The sequence below is a fragment of the Anomaloglossus baeobatrachus genome, chromosome 5 (assembly GCF_048569485.1).
Source record: "Anomaloglossus baeobatrachus isolate aAnoBae1 chromosome 5, aAnoBae1.hap1, whole genome shotgun sequence".
NCBI lineage: Eukaryota > Metazoa > Chordata > Amphibia > Anura > Aromobatidae > Anomaloglossus > Anomaloglossus baeobatrachus.
The window spans coordinates 238,477,765-238,490,375 of NC_134357.1; the positions used below are offsets into that span (position 1 = coordinate 238,477,765).

Here is a 12,611-nt window from a genome sequence, read left to right on the forward strand (position 1 = left end):
AATCTCCCAGTGTAAATGAGCCTTAAAGAGGTTCCCAATATTTGTAAGATAAAACATGTCTGCACTCACTACCATTGCCCGTGCCATTCCAGTGACGTTGATTCTGGCTCTCCTGGGGCTTGTGTGATGTTGTTAAGCCATCTGAGCCCTCCTGCCAATCAGGGGCCTCATCACTTTCACTTTCTTCATACTAAACTGACGTCTAGGAGAAGTTAGAAATGCTACTGCGCTGACTTCCTCAGGATACCCGTTTGTTTTCCAAAGTCAATGTTCATTGATATTATGACAGATGAGTATCACAAGTGATATTTGGGTAATATCAGAAAATCAAAAAAGCATAGCATAAATAATCTTCAATATAAGAGTAAACGAAGCCTATGAATAAGAAAGCTTATTTACCTTAAATGTAACAATATGATATACATAGGTAAATCGATTGAGAGAGGGGGCTGAAAAAAGACCAACAAGGGGCCGTAAGTATGAGTCTCTGTGTGAGCTGTCCTTTATTACACTCGGGCTTTTAAGATAAAAGCAGATGAAGAAAGTATCGGAGCGTTATGAGCCCGTGAAGAGCAGAGTAGGGACTTGTTATAAGTCGTCTCAGAACACTTTGGTGTGACTGGGAAGAGAGAGGCTTCCGATGAAGTCATCTTGGAGCCGTTGTGTTGATTTTTACTTCTTTTTTTATAATACATGGGTCCTAAATTTCTCCATGAAACACTCTTCTAAAGAGGAGGGTCTCTTGACTTCCAGTGGCTGGGGAATTTCGGGTTGGCTCTTTGTAGAAGGTGTCTTAATAAGAATTTTTTATATACATATTGGGACATGGGAAAAATGTACAACAATGTTGCCTCAGAGGCCTAGGGATTGTTACTCATGTCACTTCTTTGATAACACTGATGACTCAGTTTCGTCGGATAAATGATCTGTGCTAAAATGTATATGTAAGTTTTTATGCCAGATGTGCCTAGTGTGTCTTGTAGCGAGGATTCATTGAGCTGCCAAGACCATACCCTCTTGGTGAGAGAGGATTTTTTGAAACAACAGAACACTGGTGCATGGTTGGACCAGAGAATGCTTCCGATGCCAGTATATGAGAGCGAGGGTAAGGCGAAATGTTGCAAAATAATGTAGTCCAGACAGTGAAAACTATAGGTTCTATCTGAGGAGTGCTGAAGTCTTCAGAACCCATATAATTGTAATTGTAGTAGTGCTTTTTTATGTTCAATCTATTTTTATTAATGTTATGAAAATAGCAATTGACACGAAATGCATAGTAGAAAAACCATGTATAAAACCAAGGTCCAGCCGACCTATTACAGAATTATATAAATTGAATGCAAATGAAATATGCAAATATTCAAAAATCATTTCATAAGGCTATGTTCACATTTCCGTTTTTTTGCATCAGTCACCTGCGTTGCTTGACGCTTGTCATGAAAAAGTGGATTCCGTTGGTGAAATGCTTTCTGTATAAAAACGAAAGCCTATTGTGAACGATCAGCTTATCTCCTGGTAGCCGGCTTTTATGAGAGCAATCGTTCACAATAGCCGGCCGCCGAGCGATTAGCTGATTGATCACAGAAGCCGGGCGATTAGCTGATCGCTCGGCCGCCGAGAGAGAGAGAGACATTGATTTGAATGATTAAACACAAGAGCTGAGCATGCGCAGTGAAAACAAAAGGATTCTGCTGCTCAAAAAAACGTTACATGCTGCGTTCCTGCCGCCCGACAGTCGGGCGGCAGATGCAACGCAAGGGTATCAGTCGCAATTCGCCGCTCATAAAAGTCTATAGGAACAACGGAATCCGCTAAACGGATTGCGTTGTTTATCAGAGCGGCTGGTTGTGACTGATCCTAAACAACGGAAATGTGAACATAGCCTTACATAAAGCATTTAGAAATCTGCTGACCAAGTGCCAGGAGGTTGCCGAAGATAAGCAATTATGGAGTTAGTATTTACTAAGTAGTCTATTCAAACTAATAGAACATAGTAACTACTTTCCAATAAAGTGTTAAACGGGATCCTTCAGGAAAGACGATCTGAGAGGTAATAGAGATAGAAGAAACAAGGAGGGAGGGGAAAAGTGGAAGGAAAGGCATACACAGGGAAAACCAAGAGGGGAAGGGGAAGCATCAGAGGAGTCATACCTGGGCCCGACAATAAAACAGATACCGTACACCACCAAGTATCACACTGTAAAATCACATCGAACCAACCCGAGTCTCGAAAAGTCACATCAGGGCCCTACTGAAAAATTTTATGAAAGTCTGGGGAGTTGCTAAACCATGTCCATTTGCTCCAGGTCCTACAATATTTATCATTAGAACATAGAAATCGGTAGAAAGCTCCTCCATCCTACAAATGTCCACCATTTCCGAATACCACTCATTAATAGAAGAGCTTCCAATATCTAGGAATTACGGAGCGCGCTGCGGTTAGACAAAAACAAAGGCTATCCCGTTCATGATAAGCTACAGAGTTGGGTTGCATAGAAAGGAGCACCATTTTAGGGTAGCTCTCTACTACTTTCCCGGTAATTTGCGAAAACCTTTTCCCAAAAAGGCTTTATCTATTCACATTCCCACCAAATGTGCATCATTGTATCAATGTCTCAGTTACCAGCATAACTCCAAAACCATAGGGGATATGGTGTGTAGTTTAGACGGAAACTGGTACCATCTAGTCAAAATTTTAAAATTATTATCCTGCGCAGAGCATGCAGTAGAAAGTTTGGGTAAGCAATAAAACCTTCCTCCATTCAGCAGGCGAGAGACTGGTCCAGAGTCTTCTCCCAACAGAGTTGGTAGCCTCGTTTCCCCGAAACCACCACTCTGATTAAGATGCTGTACAAAAGAGAAATTGTATGATCAGGCGAAATATCCCCTTAAAACAGGTCCTCGAATGCACTAGAAAAGACCCAAACCTGGCCAACTGTCTCTCTTGTTGAAATGTAGGACTGTAATTGGAAATACTCCAACCACTGTATACCCCTAGACGGGAACTGTGTCCGAAGGGTGTTAAGTGTAGGTAGCTTACCGTCAATAAGAATGTGCCCTAAGCAGATGTCTTCCATTGCCCTCCAGCCCAGTAAGAATCTGTTCAGGTATCCAGGACAAAACGACGTGGTGGAAAAAAGCGGTGTGAGGAGTCCAGCAGAATGTGCGGAAAAGATCTTATTGGAAATGATATGCCAAACTTTGTGTTTCCCTGGGGAATTCTAAGAGAGGGCCTATGTAGGAGAGACCTGATGAAGTTATCGAGGGGAGATGCTTCAAGGGAATCCCTAATCCTTTTGCTTCTAACTGTATCCATTGTTTGGTGTTACCCTGGAAGTGCCAGTCTAGCAAGCAGACTAGGGCCGAAGCTTGCAGGTACACTTGAAAACTAGGAAGACTAGCCCCCCTGCTACCCTCAGGGAGAGTCAGGTTGCACAGGCTAATTCTAGGTCTCGCCCTCCTCCACACAAAACAAATTAGGGGGGATTGGAGACTACAAAGAAAAGCCTTTTGGAGGGGAAATGGGGATGGTTTGGAAAAGTTACAGAAGCGGGGCAAGATTTCCATCTTAATTCCGTTCATCCTACAAAACCATGATCATTTCAGCCCACCACAGGACGTAAAGTTCTTAATCATGCGCTCCAGTAATGACTGATGGTTGAGTGTGTATAGTTTAGTTGGGTCTGCAGGTATCAATACTCCCAGGTACTTAACAGCATCGGACCTCCATCTGAAGGGGAAGTTGGACATTGTCTGATTAATTACTGATTGAGGGAGGGATATATTTAATGCCTCAGAATTTGAGAGATTCACCTTAAAATTGCTAAGGTAACTGAACTATTCAAATTCCTTCATTAAGGATGGGCCACATAATGTTTTTTGATTTTTTTTCTATTCTGCTTTTGTGATACAGAATAAAAAAGAAACAGCAACTCGGGAATAGTTTTTTTTACACCGTTCACTGTTGTAAAAGTGATGACAGTTTTAATCTTAGTCAGTACAATTACAGAAATACCACATTTATATAGTTTTCTTATGTTTTTTGCCTCTTTTACATAATAAAAACAGTTTTTGTGAAAAAAAAAATTGCATTGTTGTATTCTGAGAGCTATAGCTTTTTTATTTTACCATTGACAGAGCTGTATGGAGGCTTCTTTTTTGCAGGACAATGACATTTTCAGCTGTACCGTTCTTATTTACATATAACATTTTTGCATTCTATTACACTTTTTTGTCAGCCGTATGATGAAAAGACATTTTTGCTACATTTTTTTATTTATTTTTTTACAGTGTTCACTGAAAGGGTTAACTAGTGTGAGTTTTATAGATCGGGTTATTCCAGAAGTGGTGATACCAAATATGTGTACTACTGTTGCTTATTTTTGTTTTTACATAAATATACATATTTATTGGTATAATATACTTTCATTTTTTTTGTTTTTTCCTTTATGGGGGTATTACTATTTTTTCAATTGTTTTTTCACTTTTTTACTTAGTCCCTGTATGGGGCATTAACGTTTATTACTCTGATCACTAGTATATTCTATTGCAATGCACAAGCATTGCAATACATTACACTTGTCAGTGTTACACAACCAGAACGCCTGTTAGACCATACTCCTAACATGGTCTAACAAGTCACCATAGCTGGCAGACCCAGAGCTCTGCAGCCTTTAAGGGGTTAAACAGGTAGAGGTGGTGCGGGCATCAGACTATCACTTAAGTCGAGCTTACGGCAGCAATCATGCAGGCACAGCTCCTGTGCCCGCATGATAACCATGATATAAGTTTACGTCATTTTTCAGGAACCCTTTCCTGACCATGACGTAATGTTCTATCAAATGCTGTGAATGAGATATGAAACTGGTATATTGAGGTATAATAATGCAATGTGGCTGTTGTTGTTGTTCTTTCTTTTCTCCTTTTTCTCTTCCTTTTTCTATCTTGTTTTCAAAATATGGTCATGCTGATAGTTACAGCTGTTCTTATGCTCAATATAAAATTAGATATATATGCAAATGATAAGAAGTTTGGATAATAACATTGTTCTATCTTAACTGCTAAAGATATTATGGACTTTATATGACTGTTCATTGTTATATTCAAATATTACTATCTATATACTGAGCTATCTTTATATGGCAAATGTCAGTTGTACCATGTTTGAAATTGTTAATAAAACGAAGTTAAAAAAAAAATAATGCTGTGAATGAGTTAACAATAAAAAGAAAAAAAAAATATTTTCAAATGTGCACAGTCTTTTCATGTGTATTTGTTTTTAACAGATGAATGCACCAGCAGCCTGGATGGACATCTCCTTTTAACGCCAGATTATATAGAAAAATGCAATGATTCATATGCAATGCACCCTACTACAAATTTCAAATCAGCACTTCACTGCACAGATCTGTTTACTGATCCTATACATTTTGAGAAATCATCATCTGATCAGTCAAAAAGTGATCAACATGGTACAGGTCACAGAAGAGGTAAGCTATTTGCTTGTTCTGAACGTGGGAAACATTTTAAGACAATAATACATTTCTTCGGCGCTCCATTGGGAGACCCAGACGATTGGGTGTATAGCTACTGCCTCCGGAGGTCACACAAAGCATTACACTAAAAAGTGTAAGGCCCCTCCCCTTCTGGCTATACACCCCCCGTGGGATCACGGGCTGCTCAGTTTTCAAGCTTTGTGCGAAGGAGGTCAGACATCCACGCATAGCTCCACTGTTTAGTCAGCAGTAGCTGCTGACTATATCGGATGGAAGAAAAGAGGGCCCTTGCTAAAGGGCCCCCAGCATGCTCCCTTCTCACCCCACTCTTGTTGGCGGTGTTTGTAAAGGTTGAGGTACCCATTGCGGGTACGGAGGCTGGAGCCCACATGCTGTTTTCCTTCCCCATCCCCCTGAGGGCTCTGGTGAAGTGGGATCTTACCGACCTCCAGACTCTGAGGCCGGGCTCCATCCACAGACCCGGAGATCCTGCTGGATACGGAGCTGGGTACCGTCAGGGACAAGGCCCTGCAACATTCAGGTACTCTGTGTCCCCGTACAGACAGGCACAGACACACTCCAGCGTTGCTGGGTGTTCTAGTGCGCCGGGGACAGTAGCGCTGCGCGCTTGGGTTATACTCACTGCAGCTTAGCTGAGTGAGTTTATGTGTGGGGAACTACCGCGCCGGCCGCCCCCGGGGACTGCGGCGCGGCTGAGACTTGTGGTGCGCCGGGGACTTCGCGCCGACCGTGCTTTTACGACGGCAGCGCTTATAAATTTAGTCCCCGGCTTCTGCGGCCTAGTTACGTTTCGTTCCCGCCCCCAGCCCTGTCAGTCAGGGAAGGGGAGAGACGCTGTACAATAGTCAGCGCCGAGGGCTGGAGTCTTATTTACATACTCCAGCCCTCTCACTGGGCACAGTGGGACGCCAGTTTCCAGCTCTTTGTCTGCAGCACGCCCACGGCCCGCCCCTCTTCACAGGACGCCGGCAGCCATTCCTGCACGCAGTCTGAGCTGGAGAACGGACATAGCCCTGGGAGACCCAGACAGGGGATTCTGGCGACCACACACCCGCTGTTAAGCGGGCGGTAAGCAGCACCTAGGTGCTGACCCCACTAGTGCCACAGTGTTGTTTTGTGTACTTTTGCCTGTACCTATATATTGCACTGTACGGTCGCTTCTTGGCTTATACCCCTATATTGCTCTGAGGAGACAACAGCATGTCATCCGCAAAAAGCAAGGGTGCCAAGGCACGGGCTTTATATACTGCCTGTACCGCATGTGGGGCTGATCTACCGGCAGGTTCCACTGACCCCCATTGTGTGCAATGTTCGGTCCCTGTGCCACTTCGTCAGCCGGAGTTTATGCTAGTAGTGGCCCAGGCAGAGACGCCTGTGAACCCTGCCCCGGTGACGGGGACAGACTTTGCAGTTTTTGCTGATAAGATGTCTGTGACTATGACAAAAATTCTAGAAACGTTGCAGTCCAGACCGGTCACTCAGACCATGGGCACTGCTGATTCAATGTTCCCCGGTCCCCCTCAGTTGGAACTAATCCGTGCTCCAAGGGGGTCCCAGGCATCACAAGCTGAAGGCTCTGACTCGGACGACAGTCCCAGGCAGCCTAAGCGAGCTCGCTGGGAGAGACCCTCGGCGTCATCACGCTGGTCAGGGTCTCAGCGAGAGGATTCTCTGTATGATGAGACAGAGTTAGGTGATCAGGAGTCTAATCCTGAGACTGCTCTCAACCTGGATACCCCTGATGGTGACGCCATGGTGAATGATCTTATAGCGGCCATCAATAGACTGCTGGATATTTCTCCTCCAGCGGAGGAGGCAGCAGCACAGCAGGAGAAATTCCATTTCAGGTATCCCAAACGTAAATTGAGTACCTTTCTGGACCACGCTGACTTCAGAGAAGCAGTCCAGAAACACCATGCTTATCCAGATAAGCGTTTCTCCAAACGTCTTAAGGACACACGTTATCCCTTTCCCCCTGACGTGGTCAAACGCTGGACCCAGTGTCCAAAGGTGGACCCCCCAATCTCCAGGCTTGCGGCGAGATCCATAGTTGCAGTGGAAGATGGGGCTTCACTTAAAGATGCCAATGACAGACAGATGGACCTTTGGTTGAAATCTGTCTATGAAGCTATCGGCGCGTTGTTTGCTCCAGCATTCGCAGCCGTGTGGGCACTCCAAGCTATTTCAGCTGGTCTGGCGCAGGTGGACTCTGTCATACGTCCATCAGTGCCGCAAGTGGCGTCATTGACCTCGCAAATGTCTGCGTTTGCGACTTACGCTATCAATGCGGTCTTGGACTCTACCAGCCGTACGTCAATGGCGTCCGCCAACTCTGTGGTTTTACGCAGAGCCTTATGGTTAAAGGAATGGAAAGCAGATTCTGCTTCCAAAAAATGCTTAACCAGTTTGCCATTATCTCAAGACAGGCTGTTTGGTGAGCAATTGGCTGAAATCATTAAACAGTCCAAGGGTAAGGACTCTTCCTTACCCCAGCCCAGATCAAGCAAACCTCAACAGTGGAGGGGACAGTCGAGGTTTCGGTCCTTTCGAGGTTCGGGCAGGGCCCAATTCTCCTCGTCCAAAAGGACTCAGAAGGAGCAGAGGAGCTCAGATTCCTGGCGGACTCACTCACGCCCAAAGAAAGCAGCCGGAGGAACCGCCGCCAAGCCGGCTGCCTCATGACTTTCGGCCTCCTCTCTCCGCATCCTCGGTCGGTGGCAGGCTCTCCCGCTTTTGCGGCATTTGGCTGCCACAGGTCAAGGACCGGTGGGTAACAGACATTTTGTCTCACGGGTACCGGATAGAGTTCAGTTCTCGTCCTCCGCCCCGGTTCTTCAGAACTTCCCCACATCCCGACCGAGCCGATGCTCTTCTGCAGGCGGTGTGCTCTCTAAGGGCAGAAGGAGTGGTGATCCCTGTTCCTCTTCAGGAACGAGGTCAAGGTTTTTACTCCAATCTGTTTGTGGTGCCAAAAAAGGACGGCTCTTTCCGTCCTGTTCTGGACCTAAAACTGCTCAACAAGCACGTGAAAACCAGGCGGTTCCGGATGGAATCTCTCCGCTCCGTCATTGCCTCGATGTCTCAAGGAGATTTCCTAGCATCAATAGACATCAAGGATGCTTATCTCCACGTGCCGATTGCTCCAGAGCATCAGCGTTTTCTACGCTTCGTCATAGGAGACGAACACCTTCAGTTCGTAGCCCTGCCATTTGGTCTGGCGACAGCCCCACGGGTTTTCACCAAGGTCATGGCAGCAGTGGTAGCAGTCTTGCACTCTCAGGGACACTCGGTGATCCCTTACTTGGACGATCTACTTGTCAAGGCACCCTCTCAAGAGGCATGCCAACACAGCCTGAACGTTGCGCTGGAGACTCTCCAGACTTTCGGGTGGATCATCAACTTTTCAAAGTCAAATCTGTCACCGACCCAATCACTAACATATCTTGGCATGGAGTTTCATACTCTCTCAGCGACAGTGAAGCTTCCGATGGACAAGCAGCGTTCACTACAGACAGGGGTGCACTCTCTCCTTCAAGGCCAGTCGCACCCCTTAAGACGCCTCATGCACTTCCTGGGGAAGATGGTAGCAGCAATAGAGGCAGTTCCGTTTGCGCAGTTTCATCTGCGCCCACTTCAATGGGACATTCTCCGCCAATGGGACGGGAAGTCGACGTCCTTGGACAGGAAAGTCTCCCTTTCCCAGACGGCCAAGGACTCTCTTCAATGGTGGCTTCTTCCCACCTCATTATCACAAGGAAGGTCCTTCCTACCCCCATCCTGGGCGGTGGTCACGACAGACGCGAGTCTGTCAGGGTGGGGAGCAGTTTTTCTCCACCACAGGGCTCAGGGTACGTGGACTCAGCAGGAGTCCACCCTTCAGATCAATGTTCTGGAAATCAGGGCAGTGTATCTTGCCCTACAAGCCTTCCAGCAGTGGCTGGAAGGAAAGCAGATCCGAATTCAGTCGGACAACTCCACAGCGGTGGCATACATCAACCACCAAGGCGGGACACGCAGTCGGCAAGCCTTCCAGGAAGTCCGGCGGATTCTGATGTGGGTGGAAGCCACGGCCTCCACCATATCCGCAGTTCACATCCCCGGCGTAGAAAACTGGGAAGCGGACTTCCTCAGTCGCCAGGGTATGGACGCAGGGGAATGGTCCCTTCACCCAGACGTGTTTCAGGAAATCTGTCGCCGCTGGGGAAGGCCGGACGTCGACCTAATGGCGTCCCGGCACAACAACAAGGTCCCAACTTTCATGGCACGGTCTCGCGATCACAGAGCTCTGGCGGCAGACGCCTTAGTGCAAGATTGGTCGCAGTTCCAGCTGCCCTATGTTTTTCCCCCTCTGGCACTCTTGCGCAGAGTGCTACGCAAGATCAGGTCCGATTGCCGCCGCGTCCTGCTCGTCGCCCCAGACTGGCCGAGGAGGTCGTGGTATCCGGATCTGTGGCATCTCACGGTCGGCCAACCGTGGGCGCTACCAGACCGGCCAGACTTACTGTCACAAGGGCCGTTTTTCCATCTGAATTCTGCGGCCCTGAACCTGACTGTGTGGCCATTGAGTCCTGGATACTAGCATCTTCAGGATTATCTCAAGGGGTCGTGGCCACCATGAGACAGGCTAGGAAGCCCACGTCTGCTAAGATCTACCACAGAACGTGGAAGATTTTCTTATCCTGGTGCTCGGCACAAGGAGTGTCCCCCTGGCCATTTGCATTGCCTACCTTTCTTTCCTTCCTGCAATCTGGTTTGGAAAAAGGCTTGTCGCTCGGCTCCCTTAAAGGGCAAGTCTCAGCGCTATCGGCATTTTTTCAAAAGCGTCTAGCACGACTCCCTCAGGTACGCACGTTCCTGCAGGGGGTTTGTCACATCGTCCCTCCGTACAAACGGCCGTTAGATCCATGGGATCTGAACAGGGTACTAGTTGCTCTCCAGAAGCCGCCCTTCGAGCCTCTGAAGGCTGTTTCACTTTCTCGACTCTCACAGAAAGTGGCCTTTCTGGTAGCGGTCACGTCTCTTCGGAGGGTATCCGAGTTGGCAGCGCTGTCATCCAAAGCTCCCTTCCTGGTTTTTCACCAGGACAAGGTAGTGCTGCGCCCGATTCAGGAGTTTCTCCCTAAGGTGGTATCCTCTTTTCATCTCAATCAGGATATCTCCTTACCTTCCTTTTGTCCTCATCCAGTTCATCGGTATGAAAAGGATTTGCATTTGTTGGATCTCGTGAGAGCACTCAGAATCTACATTTCCCGCACGGCGCCCCTGCGCCGCTCGGATGCACTCTTTGTCCTTGTCGCTGGTAAGCGCAAAGGATCGCAGGCTTCCAAATCCACCCTGGCTCGATGGATCAAGGAACCAATTCTTGAAGCCTACCGTTCTGCTGGGCTTCCGGTTCCATCAGGGCTGAAGGCCCATTCTACCAGAGCCGTGGGTGCGTCCTGGGCATTACGACACCAGGCTACGGCTCAACAGGTGTGCCAGGCAGCTACCTGGTCGAGTCTGCACACTTTCACCAAACATTATCAGGTGCATACCTACGCTTCGGCGGACGCCAGCCTAGGTAGAAGAGTCCTGCAGGCGGCGGTTGCCTCCTCGTAGGGGAGGGCTGTTTTGCAGCTCTAACTTGAGGTATTAATTTACCCACCCAGGGACTGCTTTTGGACGTCCCAATCGTCTGGGTCTCCCAATGGAGCGCCGAAGAAGAAGGGAATTTTGTTACTTACCGTAAATTCCTTTTCTTCTAGCTCCAATTGGGAGACCCAGCACCCGCCCTGTTTCCTTCGGGATTTTTGGTTTTTTCGGGTACACATGTTGTTCATGTTGAACGGTTTCAGTTCTCCGATGTTACTTCGGATTGAATTTGTTTAAACCAGTTATTGGCTTTCCTCTTTCTTGCTTTAGCACTAAAACTGAGCAGCCCGTGATCCCACGGGGGGTGTATAGCCAGAAGGGGAGGGGCCTTACACTTTTTAGTGTAATGCTTTGTGTGACCTCCGGAGGCAGTAGCTATACACCCAATCGTCTGGGTCTCCCAATTGGAGCTAGAAGAAAAGGAATTTACGGTAAGTAACAAAATTCCCTTCTTTTCTGCACACAAGAGAATTCACAGAAATGAGAAGCCATTTCTATGCTCAGAATGTGTGAAATGTTTTAACCATAAATCAGATCTTTTAGACATCAAAGAACTCACACAGGGCTGAAGCCATTTTTATGTTCAGTATGTGGAAAATGTTTTACAGTGAAAACGCATTTTGTTGACCATCAGATAATTCATACAGGGGAAAAGCCATATTCTTGTACAGAATGTGGGAAATGTTTTACAAATAAATCTCATGTTAGACATCAAAGGACTCACACAGAGGATAAACCATTTTCATGTCTTGAATGTGGAAAAGGTTTTAGGATAAAATCACATCTTGTTGGACATCAGAGAACTCGCACAGGAGAGAAGCCATTTCCGTGCAAATAATGTGGGAAATGTTTTACTTTAAAAGCACAGCTGGTTGGGCACCTGAAAACTCACATAGAAGAGAAGTCATATTGATGGCAAAATTGTGAAAAATATATCTCTTAGAAATCCGATTTTATGAAAATTCATAGTTCTGATGTAATTTGTATGTTCAGATGATAAATTAACACGAAGTGAAATAGAAAATCTAAAAAGAAACCCATAATTCCTTCTTTTGCGCGTGTCCACCCTGAGTGTTTGTAGTTTTTGAACTGTTTCTGAGTTAAAAACTCAGCAAATAAAAAGTTAAAAACACAAGATTTTATTGCAGAATTGAAGTTTTTTCTTCAAAAACTGAGCAAATAAATTTCTGTGTGAAGATACCTTTTGGTGAAGTTCCCACAAAGAGTTTTTAATGAGCGTTTTTGACCTTTGAATTTACCTAATTTGTGCAGAAAATCTGCAACATCAATAACTGGCCAAATACTCATCTGGGGAATGTGTGTGCATCTTCCCTGTGCCTCTAATAGCTGCAGGTGGATCGGAGACCATTTCAATCCCACTGTCATTTTCTGACAGCAGGCTTTAACATGCGCCTGCAGGGAGGACGTCATTTTCCCTATCCCATTGATGCTCCCATGACGTGA

General features: G+C 46.4%; 1 protein-coding gene across 1 annotated transcript in view; it reads left to right on the forward strand.

Annotated features, from left to right (window-relative positions):
• The window catches only part of LOC142311122 (uncharacterized), a 68,095-nt gene that overhangs the window by 24,600 nt on the left and 30,884 nt on the right, over positions 1 to 12,611 (forward strand). Inside the window, exon 7 of the mRNA XM_075349251.1 lies at positions 5,286 to 5,489. Coding sequence (XP_075205366.1) covers positions 5,286 to 5,489 — 204 coding nt within the window. The remainder of the gene's footprint in view (positions 1 to 5,285; positions 5,490 to 12,611) is intronic.